Source organism: Cyprinodon tularosa, unplaced genomic scaffold, assembly GCF_016077235.1.
Source record: "Cyprinodon tularosa strain WSP-4 unplaced genomic scaffold, ASM1607723v1 ctg327, whole genome shotgun sequence".
Classification (NCBI taxonomy): domain Eukaryota; kingdom Metazoa; phylum Chordata; class Actinopteri; order Cyprinodontiformes; family Cyprinodontidae; genus Cyprinodon; species Cyprinodon tularosa.
The window spans coordinates 234,264-258,659 of record NW_024039038.1 but is presented as its reverse complement, the minus strand read 5'-3'; the positions used below and the strand labels follow the sequence as shown (position 1 = coordinate 258,659).

Sequence of the window (24,396 nt, the reverse complement as noted above, 5' to 3'; positions counted from 1 at the left end):
CAAATATGTAACTTTTGCTCTTTATTTTTATTTGTCTGTCTGTCTGTCTGTCTGTCTGTCTGTCTGTCCATCTATCTACCTTCTGTCCATCGACCTTCTGTCCTTCTGAGATCTTTTTTATCAACATTCTGATTGCTATACAACTATGTTTTTATACTTATCTCACTTTTTTTATCACAAAACCTGAAATTTTATTTATTGTATTTAAGCACTGATTTTTACAGCTTTTAATTATCCAATTTATTTTTTCTCCCTTTTATCAATGTGGATATATATTCTAATAACAAGTATGTTTAAGAATGCAATATATTTGTATTAAAAACTAATTCTAGGTAAGAATAGCCCCCTGAAAACAGTCACACTGAGTGCACCTCAAAGGCAAAAAGTATATCTAATGTGATTTAACAGTTCCAGAGACATTTGTCTACTCGCATTAATGAAGGATGATTAAATCTTACTCAAGCATAACTCTCTCAAATCCATTTCCCATATGTTCCAGGTGCTCCAGCTCTGTTTTGTTGTTACCTGATGTGAAACTGGGGATTATTTTCCACCGAACAGAAGCCAAAGGGGAAATTAAATGTTTCACACAGTTAGATCTTGATTAATAAAATATTATATATGCTAAAGGGCAGAATCTCTTACATGACACTAGAGGGTGGATATGTATGCCTCACAGCTTCTTTAGAGCAGTGAAGATAAAGAACTCTAGAGCTGTTTGAATTACCAAATTCTTGGGTTGATAAGTGATTCTTATTCTTTTGATTTGACATCTATTATCTGCTTTTGGAATCCAACCTATAATTAGAAGTTTGGACTATGCGGTAGGATGAAGCTGTTCTGGATGGAACTGGCTTCACCTATTCCTATGAAAAGGACTTGTTTTTTGCTTTTATGTTTTTTATGGAATATGTTATTTCCTTGCAATTTCAACCAGGATGCACACCTGCGATGTCAAATGATACCCAACAGTATGTCAGTGCTGGAGAAAAAGGGGGACATCATCTTGGGGGGACTCTTCTCCCTTCATGACATGGTGGAGGAACAGAGTCTGTCTTTCACCTCACAGCCTCCTAAGATTAAATGCACCAGGTACAGTAAGATGCCTCTGACTTGTACATGTAAAATATTACTACATCTGATCACATACGGTATATGTTTTTTATGAAACTTTCACAAATCGTTACTGTTTTAAACAGATTTAATTTTCGAACATTCCGCTGGATGCAAACTATGATCTTTGCAATTGAAGAGATCAACAAGGAGGGTAAACTCCTTCCAAACATGACAATTGGATACAAGATCTATGATTCCTGCAGTACACCTCATCAAGCATTAAAAGCTGCAATAGAGTTAACAGGGAATGAGAATAACTCAGAGTTTGAACAAAAGATTCTGAGTAATAGCATTTGTAAAGAAAGCGTGCCAGTAGTGATAGGAGATGGAGGCTCCACTCAGTCTCTTGTTGTTGCTCATTTCCTGGGAGTCTTCACTGTACCACAAGTAAGTACATGTGACTATGGCTCTGCAAAGTACTAATTTGGATTGGAATTTTATCTGAAGTACCAAAAGAGCTAGTCATAATTGTAATGTGAAGGAAGAAAATTACACATTTTCCAAATTTCTTTACAAATCAAAATCTGAAACACTTGCCTCCATGATTCAATGTGGAATTCAGGGTGATTTGCTATTTCAGTTTTCCAGTAACAGTTTTTTTTTTCTTTGTTTTTTCTATCATGTAAAAAAAAGAATCAAAATATACCTACCAGACTGTGCTTGTTACTTGACCAAATGGACAGGAATTGTGTCAGTCTCTTTTGGTTTGATTACTGTTATTTAATCAAACCATATTTTACACTTTTCACATTTCTGGTGAACAATTTGGTCTTATTGATGATATTTGCTTTTATATTCTGAAAGCAAGTACTTTTAAGAAAAGCTGTATATATAATGAGATATATTATATGACAAACTTCTAAAAGCTATTTGCTACACTGAATGTAATCACTGTTATCAGATTAGAATGACTTTATTGCAAATGCATGCCACTCTTTTTTGTTTACTTCTTAATGTTTTAAGAAATGTCCTTCCTGTCACAACATAGAACATTACTGTACACTGTCAATATTGTAATTGTAGCTTTCCATTTATTTTGAGTTTTTGTCAATTTACAGATCAGTTATTTCTCCAGCTGTGCCTGTCTGAGTGACAAAAATGAGTTTCCTGCCTTTTTACGGACCATGCCTAGTGACTTTTTCCAGGTTAGTGAGAATGACAAAGAAACATTGAGCAGAAAAATAGAAACTTTTATTCCCCTTTGAAAATTAAATTGACACATCTCTAATTTCTTCATCCAATGCTGCTTAGGTAGAGGCTTTGGTTCAACTTGTTAAGCACTTTGGCTGGACGTGGGTTGGTGTGATAGCAGGGGATGATGCCTATGGTCGGAATGGGGCAAACATTTTTGCAAATGAGGTGGGTCAAACAATCATGTAGAAAAAATAGAAATAAAGCATGATTTCTGTATACAAAATATAATTAAAGTATAAAGTACCATGAACCTGTTGTTTTAATTTGTTTTGTTGTTTTTTTTCTTCCAGGTCACAAAGTTTGGTGTTTGTATTGCCTTTTATGAAATTATCCCTAAGAACAGACAGCAGACAAAAATTTTACACATCATTTCCAGAATCCGCTTGTCCAGGGCAAAGGTGATTCTCCTGTTTGCTGTGGAACAAGATGCAGCAGCATTGTTTGATGAAGTACAGAGGTATTATACTTTACTTTTTACTTGCATGAGAACCATTCATACACAGAATTTCAGTGCTTTATTCTTTATTCCCATTAAATTAAGAAGTGATCTTACTGGGATACAGTGGTTAGCCAGTGAAGCTTGGAGCACAGCAGCTGTCCTTTCCAACTCCAGAAAGTATCACCACATTCTCCAGGGTACAGTTGGCTTTGCTATTCAGCGAGCAGACATTCCTGGATTGCAAGACTTTCTGCTAAGCGTTCATCTATCAAAACTGGATGCCCACAAAAATCCTCTGCTTGTGTCCTTCTGGGAAGAAGTGTTTCAGTGTAGCCTGGGTGCACAAACTGAATATCAGGAACATGAAGCAGAAAGCAAGCCCCCATGTTCTGGGAAAGAAGACCTCAGGAGCGTGACAAATATCTATTCAGATGTGTCACAGCTAAGAATTTCCTACAATGTATACAAAGCCGTGTATGCCGTTGCTTCTGCTCTGAAGGCTTTGAAAAGCTGTGTGAAAGGAGAGGGACCTTTTTTTCAGAAGTCATGTGCAGATCCAGACAAAATCCTACCTTGGCAGGTACTGTTAGATGTCTAAACTACCCACTGCAGTTTACTATTCCTTCATTTGCTTTATCTATGAATATACACCTTTTTGTTTTCTTTAGCTACTTCATTACCTAAAGCATGTGCAATACTTGAATTCATTTGAAGATGAAATCACATTTGATGACAATGGTGACCCAACAGCTGTGTATGATCTGGTAAACTGGCAAATGAATACAGATGAGGAAATTATGTTTGTTAACATTGGCAAATTTGATGGTATGGCCACAAGCGATAAACAAAAACTCCATATCCATGATGAAATAATTTTTTGGAATGGCAACACAACCAGGGTAAATCACTCAAACTGTATGTGTGTTTTGCTAACAGTTTCAACTGCTTATGACTTTATCTTTAATTTGGTTTTTGTGCAGGTTCCCTTGTCAATATGCAGCACTATTTGCCCTCCAGGCACACGAAAGGCAATGAGACCTAACTTTCCAGTCTGTTGCTATGACTGTGTGGCTTGTATGCCTGGGGATATCAGCAATATCTCTGGTAAGACATTAACTATCAAGCCCACTGTGCTAAATACTTTTACCTACCATCCAGATGCATTTCAATATATATTTAAGAAGATAACTTATAATTCCAACATAAAACACAGTACTTCCATACATACAAAGTGATTGATATATTTAAAAAAATATTTCATATTCATTTTATGATCATGGATTACAGCAAAGATCTCTGATCAGCTTTAGTTACCAGACACTATGTTACCACACAGCTGTGAAAAAGCACTGATCTATGCAAATGATCCTGATTGAATGACAGTGGCTGTAAGTTCACATTTTTCCAGTCATTTTCTTTTAAAGGCTTTTTGCATCATGTACTCCATAACACACAAAGTAAGCCCTGTGCTGGATTATGGAATAAGTCTGTTTGGTGACTACTATATCTTGACTCTTTTCCAATTGTTTCTGATTAGGGAGTTGCTTAACATAATAAATGTGATAATTTCTCTGACTTCAGCCGCAATCCAAGGCTTGTCAATCTTATCCAATGTCTGTTTTACTTCATAAGGCTCACTGTTAATAGTGTGCATGAATTCTCCGACACCATTTTCCTTCATTCAGCTGTCCTTTAGTATGCAGTGCATACAGCGCACTCTGAACAGTCAGTGCCATGATCATCAGGGGCCGTATTTATCAAACCCCTTTAGAGTGCTGTCTTTTCTCCTAAGTGCTGAGTGAATTTGGATAATAAACTCCTGTCAGAATTAAGAATAAAAGCTATTTATCAACCTTTTTAAGTATTATACTGCATTCACACCAGAGGTACTTCGTTTTAAAAACACTTAGACGCAGCTATTTGGATGCTAGGTCAAACGGTGGATCAAATTGTGGTCAAGTTGCTTTAACTTTTCTAATAGTCCTGCATATAACTGGTAAAACTTCTCAGATCGCTCTGATTCCAGAGCTTGTGCAAATTTGGACATAATGCTGGGCCATCACAGCCATCAATAAACAGTTCCATTCAGTGATTGGTCAATTCAATGATATAGTGATATAATCTAAAATTCCAGTTACTTCCGTGACTCTAATACTTTAGATTTCGTCATACACTTTGCTAAAAGTGAGTGTGACACTTGATAAATAACTTTTTAGTCCAGCTTTTAATTTAGAAATCTTTTTCTCGCGAAGTCCACTCTTGAGAATGAGCATAGGACTAAAGCTAAGAATTTTATGAAATATGGGTCCAGGTTTTTGGTTTGTGTTTCTTTTGATAATGTAATATCCATATTTTTCTGCTTAATTCTCACCCAGCTACCTTCCAAGCTGTTGATTGTACTCTCCTGGTTTTCATGTGGCTTATTTCATCAGTCTGCTGTATTTAAGCTTCTGGTTCTGTTTCGTTATTGTTGCATCCATTGCTTGCACAATGGCCCCCAGTCAAGTCTGTTAGATTTTCAGTGTAATAATTAAAACATATCCTCATGACATGCCTGCCTCTGCCTCTTAGTAGTTTGGGTCAGCATCAACCTGTCAATATGGAAGTCTATTTTTCAAACAGTCCCATCTGCTTACTACTCAATGATTGTGTTGGAATGACAAATGATGTATCTGTTAAAATTCTTTTAATAACTATTTCACAGAGTAACAAATTGTCTGAGAAACCTGAGACACATATAGAAAATGTTGTGGTATTACAGCTAAAGCATTTTTATCTTTCCTGTAGATGCTATAGAGTGTACACCATGCCCACCACAGTATTGGTCCAATTCCAAAAGGACCACCTGCATACCCAAACATGTGGAGTTCCTCTCCTTTACAGACACTATGGGCATCACTCTAGTTGTGATTTCTTTATTTGGCTCAGTAAGCACCTGTAGTGTGGTTCTTATATTTTTCTGCCATAGAACGACACCTATAGTCAGGGCTAACAACTCTGAGCTAAGCTTCCTGCTGCTCTTCTCCTTGACACTATGCTTCTTGTGCTCTCTGACCTTTATTGGCCAGCCATCCAAGTGGTCCTGCATGCTGCGCCACACAGCATTTGGGATCAGCTTTGTGCTCTGTATCTCCTGCATTCTTGGAAAAACAATAGTGGTGCTAATAGCCTTCAAGGCAACACTTCCAGGCAGTAATATTGGTAAATGGTTTGGGCCTGCACCACAAAAGGCTATCGTCTTGATTTGTACCCTAGCACAGGTAAAGGCTTTTTTATTTTTCAAAGCAATTTTCTGAAAACTATTTGTAAAATGTTTGAGTAAGAAATCTTTTTTTCCTGCAGGTCATCATTTGCACAGTGTGGCTGCTTGTTGCCCCTCCTGCTCCACGTGAACTGATGTCACGAGAGAAAGCCTTTGTCATTCTATTATGCGATGAAGGCTCATACATTGCATTCACTTTGGTCCTGAGCTACCTTGGACTCCTGGCATTCATCTGTCTTCTCTTGGCTTTCTTGGCCAGAAAACTTCCTGACAGCTTTAATGAGGCTAGACTCATCACTTTCAGCATGCTGATATTTTGTGTCGTGTGGATAGCATTTATTCCTGCCTACATCAGCTCCCCGGGGAAGTATGCAACAGTCACAGAAGTGTTTGCCATCCTAGCCTCCAGTTATGGACTTTTGGGTTGCATCTTTGCCCCAAAGTGTTATATGATCCTACTCAGACCAGAGAAGAACACCAGGAAAAACATGATGTTAAAAGTTTCCTCCAGCAAACAATAGAATACAACTTGAAAAAAAAAAAAAGAAGAAAAAAAAAGTGGCTTTAGAGATATTTTACCACCAGATGGTAGCAGTGAGCTATAAAACCTAATTCAATCTGTGAATTTAATAAATAAATAAATAAAAAGGGATTTTCTTCTGTGACACAAATTTATTTGTACTCATTTTTTACCTCTACCAACAACCACAAAACCGCAATGACTTAATACTAAAGAAAAAAAATTAGAAGATAAAGCTTCAGCACCATAAGGGTACATTTAAAAGACGTCTCAGAGCAGAATTTAAATGGGATTTGGAAGCAGTTGCTTATCTCATGACAGAATGCTAAGCCCCAATAAATCTAAAGTATGCTGTATAGAAATCCTAACTTTCTGTGTTTAATTGTTCATCATTCCTCAGAGACCTTTCCTTAAAAACATTATGCTTGGCTGTTTCGTACATTAACACACCAAACTGCTTTGAGTTTTTTTTAGTGTGTGAAATATTCCTCCTTTTCTCAGGCGCATAATTAATAACAATGATTATCATGGACCAATGGATCTTTTGATGTTTCCCTAGACATATCAATGTGGTGAAACACAATAGATTATCATCTGTGTCCCAGGAAAAGACAGATGGAGAAAGGCAGAAAAAAAATAGGAACAAATTTTAAAAATTATATAAAAACGTTTGTGAAAGCCCTGCGTTTTTGTCAAAGAGCAAAAGAGCAGTGAATGGAATTTTGTTCATAAAGAAACATGTGCAACAATTATACATTTTATGGAACTAAGCACTATTTTTTTTACTTTATCTAGAAAAAAAGAATAGATGGGTTTTTTCACCTTTGAAACCTAATCTTGTTTGAATGATAAAATGGTAGGTATTTCTTCAATGAAACGAAAGGATCCTGAGACTATATGTGTAGAAGATGACATGTTAGATATAAAAAGAGCATGATTTGCTGTTGTGTACTCAGTCTTATCTGTTTATTTATGGGGGGTGAGCAGATTAATGGTCCTTCTAAAGGGGAAATTCACACAGCAAGATAATTGCGCTTACTTCTGCACAGATCTTCATTTTTCACTCAAGAGGCTCCAAAATATCGATAACCCCACAATCTCAAATCAAAGTTTGTCTTGGTCCGAAATCTGTGGTCAACGGTAGAGGATAATCCAGCAAGCGATATGCGATAACATCCTATTCTCTCTTCATTATGCCGCATCCCAGTGAGCAGTCCTGGTCTGTCTTGGTCTGCACCAGAGTCCGGGACCAGAACCTGTATACATAGAGCTCAGACCCGAGTCTCGGCCAAATTTATCCAAAGTTATCCTCACTTAAAATCCTATCCAGAATTGTGAGTAACAGCGAGCAACCTCCACCGTTTTTGATAATTTATACATTTGCCCATACCTGCTAAATTAAACAGTTTTATTTTCTACCCTTTATTGGACATCACAGGATTCTAATCTGCACACAGACCCTTTGATAGAACCATATAAACATGAAATCATTGTGTGTATCTCTAGAGGTTTGGCAAGATTTGAGACTGGTTAAGAATTTGTGAATTCAAAATCTCCCAAAAATACATATTGCCAGCAGCCAGCAGATACTTTTGGGCTTGATACAGAAGTGTTTTGGAGAAATCAAATGCATTTACTAGTATGACAGTAATGCATCGACTAGAGGGAGAAGGCAGAAGCAAACTGACACGGTGCAGCAGGTTTAACTGGATTAGCCTATATTTCGTTTTTGAAAAATGAGCAAAAATTAGATTTTTGCCATTGTGGAAGGGAAGTTGGTTCCCTCGCCACCCTGGTAAATTTGCTAAGACTTTAATTCATCAGTTATTGTGAAACAAATTAAGCTGCTACTGCTGTGATTGGTTAAAAAGTTGACATGGGAGGCAGGTACCCAATTAGTTTGAAGAATTGTACACTTGTTAGTTTGAACACTTGCTCTAAGTGTTCTTTTCTTTTGCATACACCTCCTACAGAAGCCTTCTCAGATCAATATTTGCAGTTCAATTTGAATTCTACACAGTATCAATCTGCATTTTGCCTAATTAAAAAGTTGTAAGTGAAATTGGCTTCTGTGAGGTTTGATTTGCCTGTTGTGTGTCTGAAGAGAATTGTCTAAAAGCAGTCATACCCTGAAAATCATACATTCTTATTTTAAATTGTGTTCATAGGTGTTGAAGTTCAAATTAATTGGGTGGAAATACAGGTGTGTGAATTTGTTGATTGGTTTCTTCATGTGGGCAAATTGTGCAGAATCAGAAATGCCCGCAAGAGCAGGCTTTCCACAAAGCCCCATTTTGTTCCTCCTTCTGTATTGACTTTAATATGGAAAGAGATGCAAGCCCACCTGGATATCACCACTCCTATCTCTATTTCACCAAAAGGGGAATGCCAACAACTAGGGAGATACCTGTAGGGAGTTGTAAGTGTTGCTTACAAGGATACATGGGTCAATGATCCATAATGGTACATACACAGGAATGTGAATACACAAAAGTAAATTTCTTCTGCATTTACTCTCACGAGACAAAAAGGGGGTCTAGGGTATATCTATCCTAATTCATCTTCTATCAGTTGTAAAAAAAAAAAAAAAATGAGAAATTGGTTTGTTAGCCACATTTTATGCAATCTGCTAGTATATTCTTCTTATGACATAGCTCATGTTTAGTTCACTGAAAACAGCTAAATTCTACCAAAGCACATCTAATGGTATCCAAAGTGGCATGTGTATAGACCAACATTTGTTTTATACACAAACCATGTTGGCTGTATTTTCACCCGTCCTTTTATATTCATGCTCTCCTTTGTTTTTTTAATACCAAACAGAACCTGTAACTTGAGGACAGGAAAAGCAAGGTCTCAAACTTATTTGTCACCCTCCCATTAGAACTAATGTAAGCTTGCCCAACAGCCAGCCAAACATTAAAAATCAGTGTATGCACAGTGGTTAGCTGGGGTTTATTTCAGTTTTTTTAAATTACCTTGCTTTGAATGCCAAGAGAAGGCCAGCAATAAAAGCAATCAAGCTGTCACCACTAACATTATCGCACATAATGATCCCCAGTTGTCCATAATCTCTTTGTCTCTGTCCCTCTCTCCCTCCCTCTGCAAGGTGAGACAGGAACACAGCTAAAGGCTCAGCACGTTAAAATAAGATTAAACTGAAATATAGAGAAAGGTAAATGTTTAGACTACAAACACAAAGAAATAATCATATAAACCTTTATTGCCAAGTATTGTTTTACACATATGGGGGATTTGCTTCAGTGAGAAGTTGCTCCACATGGACACTTGCAACTGTCATGAATACATTTGTAAAAAGATCATTTTAGAGTAAACAAACGCAAGCTTTACAAGAATTTTATGAGCATGTCGGATATTAAAAACATACAATAAAAACAGCATGATATGCAATTGTAGTATTCAGAGTGGAGCGGATATCCCATACAGGAAAAATGTATCTTAAAAAGATAAAAGTGAACCACAATTTAAAAGTCTAATTGTTTAAGAGAAGAATGGTATAACGGTTAAATTACATTAATAAACAGTAAGACAAATGCCTAATACAATGTTTTTCATCTGCTGTGCAGGTATTACTGTACAGACCAACAAGCATTCTATGCAATATATGGGCCTAACTCTTAAAGCAAAACACCCCCATTGCATCATGTACTATGATTACTGTGATTCAGATTCAATCTTAGGAAATAATCTGCAAACTATCGAGAACCAAAAAGATCAATCTTGCTTTCTTTTTAGCTTAATTCATAGAAATTGCTGGGGGGGGGGGGTTCTTATAATATTATAACCTCTTCAGCACATCATTTTTTTTGGACCTGAATCTGGCTTCTTCTGGATAGCTTGATTTATCTACTTTATGTTTCAGAAAATGAATAGCCTCAGTAATTGAAATTTGACACTGCTAGTATTTTAAATGGTCTCTTAAAGCAGCGGTCCCCAACCACTGGGTCATTTGGTACCGGGCCGCACAAAAAAAAAAAAAAAAAAAAAAAAAAAAAAAAAAATATATATATATATATATATATATATATATATATATATATATATATATATATATATTTATATTTATATTTATATATATATTTATATATAATTTATCGACGATCAGAGTCTGAGTGATGTTTTATTTATTATTATTATTTATTATTTTGAAAAACATAAAAAATTGCTGGATTCTCTCCCAATTACATCAGTCGGTGCATCTGTGCCTCTTGACAGGTTAATTCAGTTCAAGACTCATCCTATCTATAACATCCTATCTTTGTGAAGCGGGATTTCCTGCAGTTACAGCAACCAAAACAAAGCTACGGAGCAGACTGGACATCAGGATCACACCTCGTCTGTCATTTTCTCCGATTACGCCTAGATGGGACCGGCTTGTTGTTTTATTGTTATGCTATTTGTATTTGATTTTATGCCAGTCGTATCAATTTACTTGATCTTGCAGAAAACACTTGAACTTCCATAGCTGCAAAACCAAACAAATTTAATGAGTCATAAGTATTTAACTTGATATTATTTTATTGTTTTTTTTAGATCATTTATTGCAAAGAAATGCTTAACAATTCTTATAATATTTTCTGTTGGTGGAGTCCTGATAATAGTCTTTATTTAGAAAACATTTGCAACTCCTTCAGAATTGTGCCACTTGGTTGCTTCTAAATAAAGTTCTGACTTCCTTTACTTTTTAATATGTTGCTTCTTTCTTTATAATGCTTTCATAGATAGATTTTTAGGGAGTTTAATTACCCATGGGTGGACTGTTTAGTGAGTTCTAAATCTTTAAGTGCACCAGATTTTGTTCAGGGTATCTTGTTGCTGGGCTGAATACATTTTGTAAAACAATTTTCAGATTTAATTTTAATATTTTGTAAAACAATTTAAAAGCATGAATTATTTTCCTTCCAGATTATAGGTTGTCATTTTGTCATGGGCTGTCACTCTAAACCAGAGGGAAATTAATCACTTTCACTGACATGAATGAGGGGAGGGAATAAAATCTTTGTCTGACAAGCAATTCAACAATTTGGACTTGCTGTAGAAATCCCTGAATAAGGGAGAATCCAAAAAAACAGACATAAAAAAGTAAGACAGTTCACCTTTTAAAGCACTCTTTATTTAAAAAAAACAACAACGTACATCTACTATAATACTGTAACTATTTATCCAAAGCACTCCACAAATCTGAATTAGCAGAGAGCTATCGTTTTTACAGCATTTTAGTCATTACCAATGTGGGTAAACAAAACCCCAGGATGTTTGTTAGAAATACATGGACTAAGAGGTTTCTTAAACAATAATTAGTGGTTAAAAACACACAGATCTATCTGAATTTGCCAAATAAGTCTTTAGAGATGAGCTGATGTATGTCCCAACCACGTATCAACTGCTACAATTCAATTTATGGAGGGCTGAGTAATTGCTAATTTTCTCCACTGTCATAAGGAAGGAAAACAGAAACAAAGGAAGGGGAGATTACTAGAAATAGGCATTGTGAGGATGGTAAACAATGCAATATTTAAGATGCAAAAAAAATGAGTACCAGCCATGTGAGATTCTGACTCAATATTCGCTGTCTTTAAAAAAGGGGAAAAAACATAAAGATGTAACATCCACTGCCTGACATACACTACCTGGATTTTATTTATCATAAGCTGGCAGGGCTTTTATCAACGCTGATACTGCAGTATCAATTTGGATATGAAAAGTGTTGCTGGAGAAATCAAAACATGAAAAGTCATTGAGTACTTTTCACATTGGACAGTTGACATAAAATGCAAGAAATACTACAATATCACACTATAACTCAAAAATAAATTTGGATACCTGCTATAAGCAACAGTTGTAGGTCATTCGGTCATTACAAGATTTAGGAAATATCCAAAGTAATTACCAACAGAGAGGAAATTCGAACTGTGTCATAGCAGGGAGGGAACTATCAGTGAAGAGAATACAGTACAATACGGGCACTGTACAATGGAGGTAACACAAGAAAAATGTACATCAACTTGCCTGAAGAAACTTTTTTTTTTTTAATATTTGATGTCATTAGTTTCTGAAAAACAACTTGTTACATATAGTGAAAGGTTTTAGATGTTTGATCATTTAGCAATTAATAAGATCCCTACATCAGGGTCTAATCATGCTAATTCTCTTCTGGCATATCAGGGTCCATGTGATGTACTCTGAGCAGGGGCACGTATAAGAGAATTCGTTTTACAATAGGAAGAGTTGGAGCAAGAAAATGAGAGCTGTCAGTTTCAGAACCAGACCCTGCTGCTTGCAAGTGCTCATCCAATTACACCACAAGAGTCCTCTTTTCCTGTCCTCTCATTTTTCCTACGATCCCAACTATCCAGACCATCTGATCCTCTTTTTCTCTCTGCTGCTCTTGTTCATCTTTTTTTTTTTTCTTAAGAGGTCATGAGTAATGAGCACTACTTCACCCTCCATGTTGTGTCTTGTGTGTTAAATGTCCTCAAAGACCAAGTGTTTCTTGAACAAAATGCAAATGTATTCCTAGTAGTTTGGCAGAGGTTCTGTCCTGCCTACCGCATTATTAAAATCTGTAACTTTTGTCTACATTATTTAGTTTAGAATATTTTCTACAATTCAAAATCTAATAAAACATCTATACTTAAAATTTAAGTACTTTTGGTGTCACAGTGTCAGACTGAGATAAAACTGCCCTTCTTGCACTAAATGTTTCTCTCTTCAGTTTTCTGTTTAGGATATTGAAACCAAAGCATTAATCAGTATTGAGAAGTCCAGAACTGGTTGTTAAATGATGGTTTATTAAAGTCATTCATTCCATCAACCAAACTAAGTGCTAGACAAGACCATATACCAATAATCACAATCATTTTATAATCCGTTGTCACAATCCGTTACAGTTTGTAATAAAATTGGGATTTACTGACAGAAATGTAACATTTAATACATATGTAGGTTATTTACAATCATCGAAGAATTGAAAATCTTAATCTTTATGTCTGCATTACCTTAGAAATGGTCTATTTATAATTACATAGGAGCAGGTTTCTCATTTGTGGAGGCAAAGATCTTTACAATACAGCAGCGTAAAACAAACAAACCTAGTGAATGTGGAGATCACCAATATAATGTGACAGCTGCAAGTTAGACCTGCAAAATATACTACACACACTAACAAAATAGTATTCATAAAATAATCAATGTAAAATAAACCTACACCAGCCAAGACCATCAACCAGATGGTCATTTTTAAGACTATCAATCTCAAGCGAAAGTTGTTGCATTTTCGATACGTTTTTTTCCAACTCACATCATGCTCTTCGACTTGGTCCATATTTGTTTTGGTCACAGTGCAGAAAACAGGGGAACGAATAACCCAAAAAACAGAGATGAGGTGAGATGGCCTTCCTCAGTTCAGGCAGGAGCAGTGGGCAATCATTGTGAGAACAGTGGCTGAGAGAACTCCATAACCGGTATGAGGGGGCCAGCCATGTCCCTTTCTGAAGCTAAGGAAACACAGCGTTAGAGGCGGGCGGTAGGCTGCTGCTGCTAGCTCAGGATAAGGCCTGAGTAACACAGCTGTAGATCCAAGAAGCCTGCCTGGCAAACAGGGCGCTGAAGGCCCAGGTTGGCCCAGGCCAGCTACAGTGGCTAACTGTCGAGGATCAGAGCAACACTGCAGAGGATCAAAGTAGGACTGCGGAATTAATTTCAGTTTATTTATATAACACAAATTCAAAACACATGCCATCTCAAGGCACTTTACACAGACAATTCAAAATGATAATAAAGTCAAATTCGTTCAAAGTTTTCTATCTAAGGAAAACCAGCTGATTGTAAAATGATAAAAGTTTGTCCCTATGTTCTCCAGCACTCTGAGCCGATAGCAGCATGACTATAGAAATAACTATAAAATTGATCAAAAATGAAAGTTTTAAGCCTTGCCTTAAAAGTAGACAGGGTGTCTGCCTCACAGGCTAAAACTAGTAGTTGGTCCCATAGGAGAGAAACCTGATAACTAAAAGATCTGCCTCCCATCCTTCTTTTAGGAATTCTAGGAACCACTAGTAAGCCTGCAGATCTACAGGAAAGTACACTGTTAGGGACATGAGGAATGATCAGATCTCTGATATAAGATGGAGTTTGGCCATTTAAGGCTTTATATTTAAGATATAGGATATTACATTTTATTCTGGATTCACTAGAAAGTCAATTAAGAGAAGCTAGGATAGTAAAAAATGATAACTCTCGCTGCAACATTTTGAATCAGCTGAATCTTTTTAAATACAGTTTGTGGACTTACTGATAGTAAATTATAAAATTTGTCCAGCCTTGAAGTAACAAATGCATAGACTAGTTTCTCAGCATCATCCGTGTTTTGCATTATTCCAGAGATGACAGAAGGAAATTCTATAAACCTCTCTGATATGGGATTTAATTAACAGGTACTGATCAAAAAGAACACCAAGATTTTTTACTGTTATCTAAGATTAACTTAATCCCATCCAAAAAAGTGACTGACTAATCAGCTTCTTTTTCAAATATTCTTGTCCAAAGACTATAAGTTCTGCATTGTGTGCATTCAGAAGCAAAAAGTCAATAGTCACCCAGGTTTGTATGTCTTCAAGACAAGAATGTAGTCTATATAATGGGTTAGATTGATCTGGATTAAACAAAACAAAAAACAGCTGACTATCATCAGTATACCTAACAGTAGAAATGAATCCCATACTCTCTAATAATTATACCAAATGGGAAGATACATATAGTAAAGAGAATTGGCCCTAGCACTGATCCCAGTGGTACTCCACACATAACCCTGGAATATGAACAGTATTTATCATTAACATGAACAACTTATATTCACCAGATAAATACAATTTAAATCAGACTAGTGCTGTTTCCTTAATTACTATTAAATATACAAGTCTTTCCAGAAGAATAATTGAATCAACTGTGTCAAATTCAGTACTTAGGTCTAACACTGATGAATGGATTAAAAATATCCACCAGATTTGTCGTGGAAAAGATATATTTTTCCCTCAAAGTTGAAAAGAAAAGATTTATGAGGTTTGGTCTAAATGGAGAGAGCCTGTGAAATCAATTAGCTTGGATTTAATTTGACTACATATATGCTTGGTGTGAATCTGCTCTGCCTTATTTGTTTGTGATGGTGCACTTTCCTGTTTTGTTCAGTTTTTGTTCCCAGCTGAAATGAAAGTTAGTCAATGAAAGAAAATCCCAGCAAAGTCATTACATGTTATTTGATCCATGTCCCTGATATTGTAATAGTGTTAATCAGATGTGTAGACGAGCCTAGATAGTCTTGGATGATGTTATACTTGCAGACAAGCTTTGACAGTTGAAATGCTAGATCGTTTTTTTGCTGTTTTAATTGCTCTGTTATACACTCACCGAACACTTTATTAGGTACACCTGTCCAACTGCTCGTTAACACTTAATTTCTAAGCAGCCAATCACATGGCGGCAACTCAGTGCATTTAGGCATGTAGACATGGTCAAGACAATCTCCTGCAGTTCAAACCGAGCATCAGTATGGAAAAGAAAGGTGATTTGAGTGACATTGAACGTGGCATGATTGTTGGTGCCAGAAGGGCTGGTCTGAGTATTTCATAACTGCTGATCTACTGGGATTTTCACGCACAACCATCTCTAGGGTTTACAGAGAATGGTCCGAAAAAGAAAAAACATCCAGTGAGCGGCAGTTCTGTGGGCGGAAATGCCTTGTTGATGCCAGAGGTGACAACAAATAGTGACTCAAATAACCACCAGTGACTCAAATAACCACCCGTTACAACCAAGGTGGGCAGAAGAGCATCTCTGAACGCACAGTACGTCAAACTTTGAGGCAGATGGGCTACAGCAGCAGAAGACCACACCGGGTGCCACTCCTTTCAGCTAAGAACAGGAAACTGAGGCTACAATTTGCACAAGCTCATCGAAATTGGACAATAGAAGATTGGAAAAACGTTGTCTGGTCTGATGAGTCTAGATTTCTGCTGCGACATTCGGATGGTAGGGTCAGAATTTGGCGTCTACAACATGAAAGCATGGATCCATCCTGCCTTGTATCAACGGTTCAGGCTGGTGGTGGTGGTGTCATGGTGTGGGGAATATTTTCTTGGCACTCTTTGGGCCCCTTGGTACCAATTGAGCATTGTTGCAACGCCACAGCCTACCTGAGTATTGTTGCTGACCATGTCCATCCCTTTATGACCACAATGTACCCAACTACTGATGGCTACTTTCAGCAGGATAATGCGCCATGTCATAAAGCTGGAATCATCTCAGACTGGTTTCTTGAACATGACAATGAGTTCACTGTACTCAAATGGCCTCCACAGTCACCAGATCTCAATCCAATAGAGCATCTTTGGGATGTGGTGGAACGGGAGATTCGCATCATGGATGTGCAGCCGACAAATCTGCGGCAACTGTGTGATGCCATCATGTCAATATGTACCAAACTCCCTGAGGAATGCTTCCAGCACCTTGTTGAATCTATGCCACGAAGAATTGAGGCAGTTCTGAAGGCAAAAGGGGGTCCAACCCGTTACTAGCATGGGGTACCTAATAAAGTGGCCGGTGAGTGTATTGCTCAGTATAGTAACCACAAATATCAATCAGATTACTATGAAAAAAAAAATTGGAAAGATGTCTTCCTCCACGTCTTGCCCTTAATGCTCTGTGTAATTAAAGTTTCTCAGCTCCAAATGTTTTGAATCAAAAGTCTCAGCTACTGATGAGATAAATGATACTGTCAGTGAGTCAGTAAGTGCTGATTGGATCATCCCGCTTGTGAGTAAGTTAGTGTCACTAGTGTTGTCTTTTGTACCTTTTTCACTCAAAAGGCAAAAAAAAAAATGCAATTTCAAAAAGGATTTGAAAATGCAAATTGAAAAAGAAAATGGAAATGAAATGAGGAATAATCCTTTTAAATCTGTAACTAGGAACAGTATTTATAATCAGATTTAATAATTTGGTTCCAAATTCCAGTGAATTGCGGTATGTAATAATGGTTTGATAAACACAATGTACAATTCGTAATTCAAGTTAAAATGTACCATTAGAAATTGTTTTTTGAACTCTTTTTGTCTAGATAAAAGTTATCATCTTCACAGGGTAAGGGAAAAAGAATGGGTAGATACTGAGCAACCTAAATACATATAATGGCCTACATAGATACTAAGTTGGCCAAGCTTGATCAACACAAGACATCTTTTATCTTTGTTATAAGAGCTGCAGGCCAATTGATAAAAATTGATGTAAAAAAAACAAACATTGTCTAATTCAAGTGAGTTTGTAGTTTTAGCTTTTGCCAATATAATTACACGATTATGTCATAATATATCAGGTTCATAAGTTGCTGTGACTGTTGTGCATTCTCAAATGCTCTAATGGAAGCACTGTCCGCTATAAACCATGCTGTGAAGGCTGCATTTGATAACAGGAAATTAGATTGTCTGGCTGGTACTGAAGGTTGTGTCACATCCATTTTCAGTATGCAAAAGGCAGAAATTAAACACACTATTCTACCCCAGCTTAATAACCCAATGTATTTGAGGTTTAGCTCAACATGTGCCCCAGATGAAAAACCTCTGGCTGACAGACTAATTAGATTGAGATGGAAACTTTCTGTACCACAGCACATAAAAAAAACAAAAACAAAAAACACACAAGCTCACAAACGTGCTGTTTGCACAGTCATAAAAAATGTGCCTATGCAACGCAGGTTAAAACTGCATTAAGCATATAAAAAGACTGACAATAAAGTGATCACAATAAAAAGGAAAACAGAAGACATTTTTTCAGTTGTCTCTATTTTCTAAATTAATTAGCGAATTCAGTTAAAAGAAAGCTCGAGAGGCAATTTAATCCACAGCTTTGGAACCAAACACAGAAGCCCCAACTCCATACACACACACACCTACACACCCTCCCCTTAGTTTTGATTTGTGGGTGTAAAACAATCTCCCAAATTCTGAGCCTGGGACTTGAGGATATAAGTAAAACTTAGCATCAGATATACTGTTGGTAAAAAAAATAAAATAAATGCATACTGATTTGTTTATATTTAAATTATGTATTAGGACTATTTTCCTTATTTATGTTTTGTTTTTGTTTTTTTGTTGGGGGGGGTTAGACCCACAGTTCATCATAACGATTTATGTGTAACCCCTTGCTCACACTGGCTCCGGTGCGGTTACCGAGCCGACGGAGACCGCAACTCCCGCACACCCCCTCTCACACCGCCCTTTTGACTACGGTGCGGTGCGGCTCTGCGGCTCCGGCAACAGGTCCGGAGATTTAACAGAAGTTCACTTGAGTTCACGTAACTTCACGCGATAACACGGCCCAAATAAGGATATTTGCGAGAGTTTGTTGCGGAGGGCTCCGGCACGCTGCAAGGATAGCTTTCTTGCGGAATTTTCTGCAGCGCCGGAGTGTCTCGGTAACCGCAGCCGGACAGCTCAGCAGCCGGTGAGAGAGGTTTACGTCTTTTTAATGACTTGGAATCACTGCGGCGCCGCACCCACCGCACCGCAACGGTAAGACCGGAGTCGGTGTGAGCCTGGGGTCAATCTTCCCTATGCGTTTCTAGGTAAATCACACAGCTTTTGTTGCCAGCAAAACGGCATATTTCTGACAGGATATGTTGTGGATAACAACTTTATAAACACATTGAAATGGGTTGCGTTCCTGACACCTATAACACAGTGTTAGAGTTGATTCCTTCCCAGTATCTTCTCAATCCTCATCGCCATGCAGGATCAAAACATCTCACCTGTTTAGCCCGGCAAACAATGACCTTAAGGACCGATGGCATAACGAAACAACAATAGGCCCATAAGCAACTTTATCTGGATGGGCCCATATGAAGTACAACCCACCCCCCACCCCCCCTTCGCTGCCGTAGGCAACCGACCCAAAATGTGTCCCATACATACACACTTCATCATTCTTCACCTTCACTGGACATGGATATACTTGAGTATATTCTGCTGTAAAAAGTCTTATCGGGCTACCTTTAGTTTCACAACCCCCTCCTCACCTATGCTCTCTCCATTTATCTCCTGGTTGCAATCTTCACTCACTGTAGCAGCAACGTCTACCATTTCCTCTTTGGTTATTTGAAAAAACATGTTTATTTTGGGAAGTTTTTCTTTGGGAAGCTCTTCTTTGCTTATTCTTTTCTGGAAGTACCTCTTTTTGGTATCCATTGTCGCTAACACGTTGTTTGTAACGGTTATGCTTTTAATCGAAGCTCTGGATTACCCATAATTCCTAAGTTGTAGTGTAAAAAATAAAATACTGAATTACATCATTCTTTTAAGATCTTTATTGGGGTTTGAAACATATTATATGAGTGTATTTTTTACCAACTGTCTAATGAACTATACACAGTTATTAACATAGTAATTAAAAGTACCACTGTCTGCTTTGCTATAGGAGTTGTGTTTAAACAGCTCACCATCATGTTGAAATCTGCCATGTGTCCGGGTATAAATAAGGTCCAGTCAGTTAATGTCGTATTAGGTGGGTTTTAAGAAGAATTTTTCGCACCATTACAGTAACTCTATAAGCCTGGAACTCAATGATACTCCAGACATTTTGAATTGAGAAAGCTTTCTGAAAGGGAAGCGAAACCCCTTCAAACTTGGAAAACAATGTCCAGTGGTATGTTTTTTTAACTTTTTTGGAATGACAATGACATGGATGACTAAGAATCTTCACCAGCAAACTGAGTTGAACTGCTGAAGCACATAAAACAGAGGAATCCAGCTCTGGTAGAGCTACATCTAACTGCTAAAGGAAAAGCTGGGTCTAATTGCTGTTTACCGAGGAGCCTTTAGAAGCCGGTAAGCCATGCCATACTGATCCCCCTGCCTGGGGCTGTTCTGCCCACCTGAGCTGCTACCAGCTGAGCTGCTACCACAACTAACCGAAGCAGGTGGTAGCTCAAGCAAGGCTGTTAAGGCTACTCAAGGTAAATAACATTAGGCCCCACAAAGTTGTCTCTTGTTATTGCATCAGATCAATCCAAATCTCTTTGAGAGCTGCTGTTGGACAAACAGACTGGACTGAAGATGGGGCCTCCAATCTGCAAAGAAACGAACCAAGGCGAAAAGTCTTGGTTCGAGCCAAAACAGTAAAATCCATGTTTCCCTCTTTCCATCTGATGCCTAAATATTGCCCTGCTTGGGTAAACTAGGTAGAATATATTACCGGTCATGTGTTTAGAGAGACTGCTACATTTTCTACTACAACCGTTAGCTCATGTTACGAGCGCTAACTGTCATTTGTTTCACCTTGACCATCCCAGACCAGACCCCCTGGGGCCAGTTAAGCTAATCTAGGGTGACAAGACATCCTGTTTTTCCTGGACATGGCCTACTTTTCATACCTAAAAAAGTGTCCGGGGGAATTTCAAAATCGTCCGGAATTTTGGTCGACTAGAGTCCAGCAGAACCGAGCTGTCAGTACTGCGGTGAAGTTGGTTTGAAGTTGGATATTGGGTATTCAAGCTCGGTGGAGTCAGCGGAATCTAGCAAACGGTTGATCCGACTGAGGAACTCCGAGGTCAGCCAGCGTCTCTCTGCTGCTCCCTCCTCCCACACGCGGTGGTGCAGTTAAGGACAGTCAACAAATCTTTGAACCAAGCACTCTTGAGAAACAAAAATCAGTAAATTCCTTATCTTATGACCAGCTAAGACAAAACTAATATAAAATCATGCCAATAGATATCATAGATATCTTTTATGCAATTTTAAGCTATTTACAATTTTAAAGATATTTTTAAAGACAAAAGTTGCGACTTTTCTTCAATAGCTTCCAGGTCATGTGAACTACTGACTCAAATTCCTTGTGAAATTGTTTTATTACATTAGATAGATGAGGCACACTCATTTTTATTCAATTTTAAGCATTTGTTAATTTTTAAACATTTTTTTATTACAAAAATAATTGATATTTCTTCAATAGCTTCCTGGTTATATGACCTACTGACTCCAAATCTATGTCAAATTGTGCTACTACTTTAGCCAGATGGGGCACACACATTTTTATTCCATTTCAAGCCTTTGTATATTTTTGCCTTACCAAGCACAGTATACAATACACTACCGAGGCACAGAGGAAATCCTCTAAAATACATTTTACTTTTTCAGACATAAAAGGTTTTTCTGATCATATCTAAGATTTTAAATGTGATTCTATTGACTGTAAAAGATTCAAATCATTCTTAAAATGAGATAAAGGGCAGATTTTGGCTTACAATGGGTTAAATTATTCTTTTGAAAATCACACACTTGGAAAAAAAACTGTTTGATGAGCATAAGTATAGCATATTTATAAAAGCGCTGAAATTGACCTATATGATATTAAAGTGAAAATAATTATTTCTTAAAATATTAAACAAAAAATATAAACAATGATCAGAATAAAACAAAATTGAACTACGACTTAATTGAAAATGAATAAGTTAACTAAAGAAATCCTACTGTACTTTAATGGTTATCATAGGCATATGCCTACATAAAGTCTCTGCTATATGGATATATGCTTATACAGCTACCTGCCTGTACGTGTCATAGTTGTACCTTTACAATTAAATACCGTTTGAACTGTCAGAATGGGATTATTCCTAACATTTCAAGTTAAAGAAAATAATTTTGGTTAAAGAAAAAATTTAATTGTATGACCATTTATAATGTTTAAAAAAATATGATATGAGGCTGTTGAACAATTTTCATTCAACTGTGCATGTGCTTAAAAAATCACTTGGCTAAAGAAAAGATAGTTACATTAAATAACCACATGAGGTCACTGTGTTATATTAATAGACCAATATTATCTTACAAAAGCTTATTCAAGCTTATAAAGATTACTTTTATTTATGCATTTTTTTACAATCTAATGATTGTTATTAGGGGTCCAAATGTTAAGATACCTCTAAGTTACACATCTAAACTTGTTGAATTGTCTTTTAATTTCATGGCAGTTAACTCAAAAGCAAAATGTTCGTTTACCGTTAAATCCACCTTTTTTACTTGATCATGTCCCTAAGAAGCTTGCAATTTCAAGCATTATCAGTTTAGATTTTTGGATAAAGCTGTCAAAGCCTCTTTAAAATCACAACAGCTGATGATCAGTGTTAGCACAGTGGAGTGCAATGGAGTTGATGCAATTTAAAATCAACTGAGCCAGTCTCTAATGCCCACCTGTATTTTGCCTGTTTCAATTTCTGATGAATCATGATCCTAGAACATCACTTGCACATGCCATTGTGCACCTAAACATGTGTAGCTGTGTTCTTTTACAGGACTTTGGCATGCCTGAACACATATGCAGATAATATTGTGTGCTCATTTTCCAGCAATGACCGTCCATGGTCCCAAAACACCACACAAAGTCTTGCAACACACACATACAGACATTCCAGTGGCTGTATGTTGTTTCCTCGGAACTACCACCACACTCTTACACACAAACACGCATACCACTGGACACACTGTTAGGGTCACCCAAAGGGCAGCATCCCAATGGAGTGGTTTTATGACAGCAGGGCAATGGGGGGAGTAAAACTATGTAATGTGAAAAGAAAAAAAAGGTCTTGCATGAGTGACTTAAAACATTGCCATGGGGCTTTAAGGTTTTAAATGCCTTTCCCCCCTCTGAGCAGTAAATTTCAAAATAGGTTTCTTATTACCTTTAAGTTTAAATTACTTTCCAGGTCTTGTACTTTGAATAAAGAGCTCAGCAGTATTCAGTATTCAAAGTGCAAAACACTCAGCTGAGCCTCCCAGGAACATGCTGAGGTGTCGTAATGTTAGCTGTGAGGGTAACTAGTGTAGCTACTTATGACAGGGAGGGTGAAAGCACGAGGATGGTGGGTGGTGTGAATTATCAGCTATCTACTAAAGTGCCATTGATCAGCAGGAGCAAAAAGGGGATATTTGAGAGTATCCCAGTAGATATTTAGCTTGAATTAATGCTTGAAGTAGTATGAGTGACTGGAATGTTTTCATACACTGTCACTTTTTTTTAAGGTGCTATAATGCATAAATTCAGTCTAAAGAATTGGCAATCTAAGCCATTCCGAAACCCTTTAAATAAAACAGCTGGCTGTTGACTTTTCATAGTGGAATTCAGTGTACAGACCTGGAAAAGATATCAGCCATCTCTTTTACTGACAAGTTTCTGTTTGCTTTTTTTTATTCACAGGCCAGAAACCTGTTAAATTTTAAACTCATCAGGTACACCTTTCTCATAAAGGGGTATATTTCCTATTGCATTAAGAGCTGCCTTATTTTTTCATGGCATGGCTTTTGTAAGTATTAGAAACGTTCCTCAGAAATTTATGCAGGTCCAGATTCCTCAGCTCTACAACACAGAAGGAATTCCACATTTAGTTATGTTAAAGCATTGTAACAAGTAGTCTTGAATTAATCCTTTTTGTAAAAATTCCACACTCTTTGTTCATTGATTGAACATCCATTTGTAAATATTCTATCCCAGCCTATAATTTTAAACAAGCTTGTCTGGACTAGAATCTCATAACAGTGAAGGCCATGGACTACAGCAAATTAATTGTCTGCTTCTAAACGTTTATTAGACAGAATTTGAGCTTATTGACATATGCTAGGGAAGGCCATGGTGTTTTAAGTACTAAAAGGGACCTTAAGTGTAGTTAAAGTTACCACACCACAATTCCAACACCTGCTGAAATTGTTTACACAAAGAAAGATAGAGCTTACATGTTTACCAAAATATCGCTTTCTCAATGTGCTAGCAGAACTTGAGACTTTGGGCCGTTCAACAGTTTTTCAGCCT

General features: G+C 37.1%; 1 protein-coding gene across 2 annotated transcripts; it reads left to right on the top strand.

Annotated features, from left to right (window-relative positions):
- Positions 1–714: 714 nt before the first annotated feature.
- Positions 715–6,566, top strand: LOC119788831 (extracellular calcium-sensing receptor-like). 2 transcript variants are annotated; one of them, XM_038293486.1, is made up of 10 exons: positions 715–1,092; positions 1,200–1,503; positions 2,175–2,261; positions 2,368–2,475; positions 2,601–2,767; positions 2,852–3,329; positions 3,418–3,648; positions 3,730–3,853; positions 5,537–6,009; positions 6,092–6,566. In XM_038293486.1, the coding sequence occupies exons 1-10, from the start codon at positions 830–832 to the stop codon at positions 6,530–6,532; spliced, it is 2,676 nt and encodes an 891-aa protein (XP_038149414.1). In that variant the 5' UTR covers positions 715–829; the 3' UTR covers positions 6,533–6,566. The 2 variants fall into 2 exon arrangements, with proteins under 2 accessions (XP_038149414.1, XP_038149415.1); XM_038293487.1 differs by lacking the exon at positions 1,200–1,503 and having other exon boundaries at positions 989–1,092.
- Positions 6,567–24,396: the final 17,830 nt, after the last annotated feature.

Excerpts from the sequence above, each read along its gene's own strand:
- LOC119788831 (XM_038293486.1), top strand. The coding sequence starts at position 830 with ATGAAGCTGTTCTGGATGGAACTGGCTTCACCTATTCCTATGAAAAGG. Across the intron at positions 2,262-2,367 it reads TGCCTAGTGACTTTTTCCAG|GTAGAGGCTTTGGTTCAACT; the intron begins GTTAGTGAGAAT and ends AATGCTGCTTAG. Across the intron at positions 3,854-5,536 it reads GGATATCAGCAATATCTCTG|ATGCTATAGAGTGTACACCA; the intron begins GTAAGACATTAA and ends TCTTTCCTGTAG.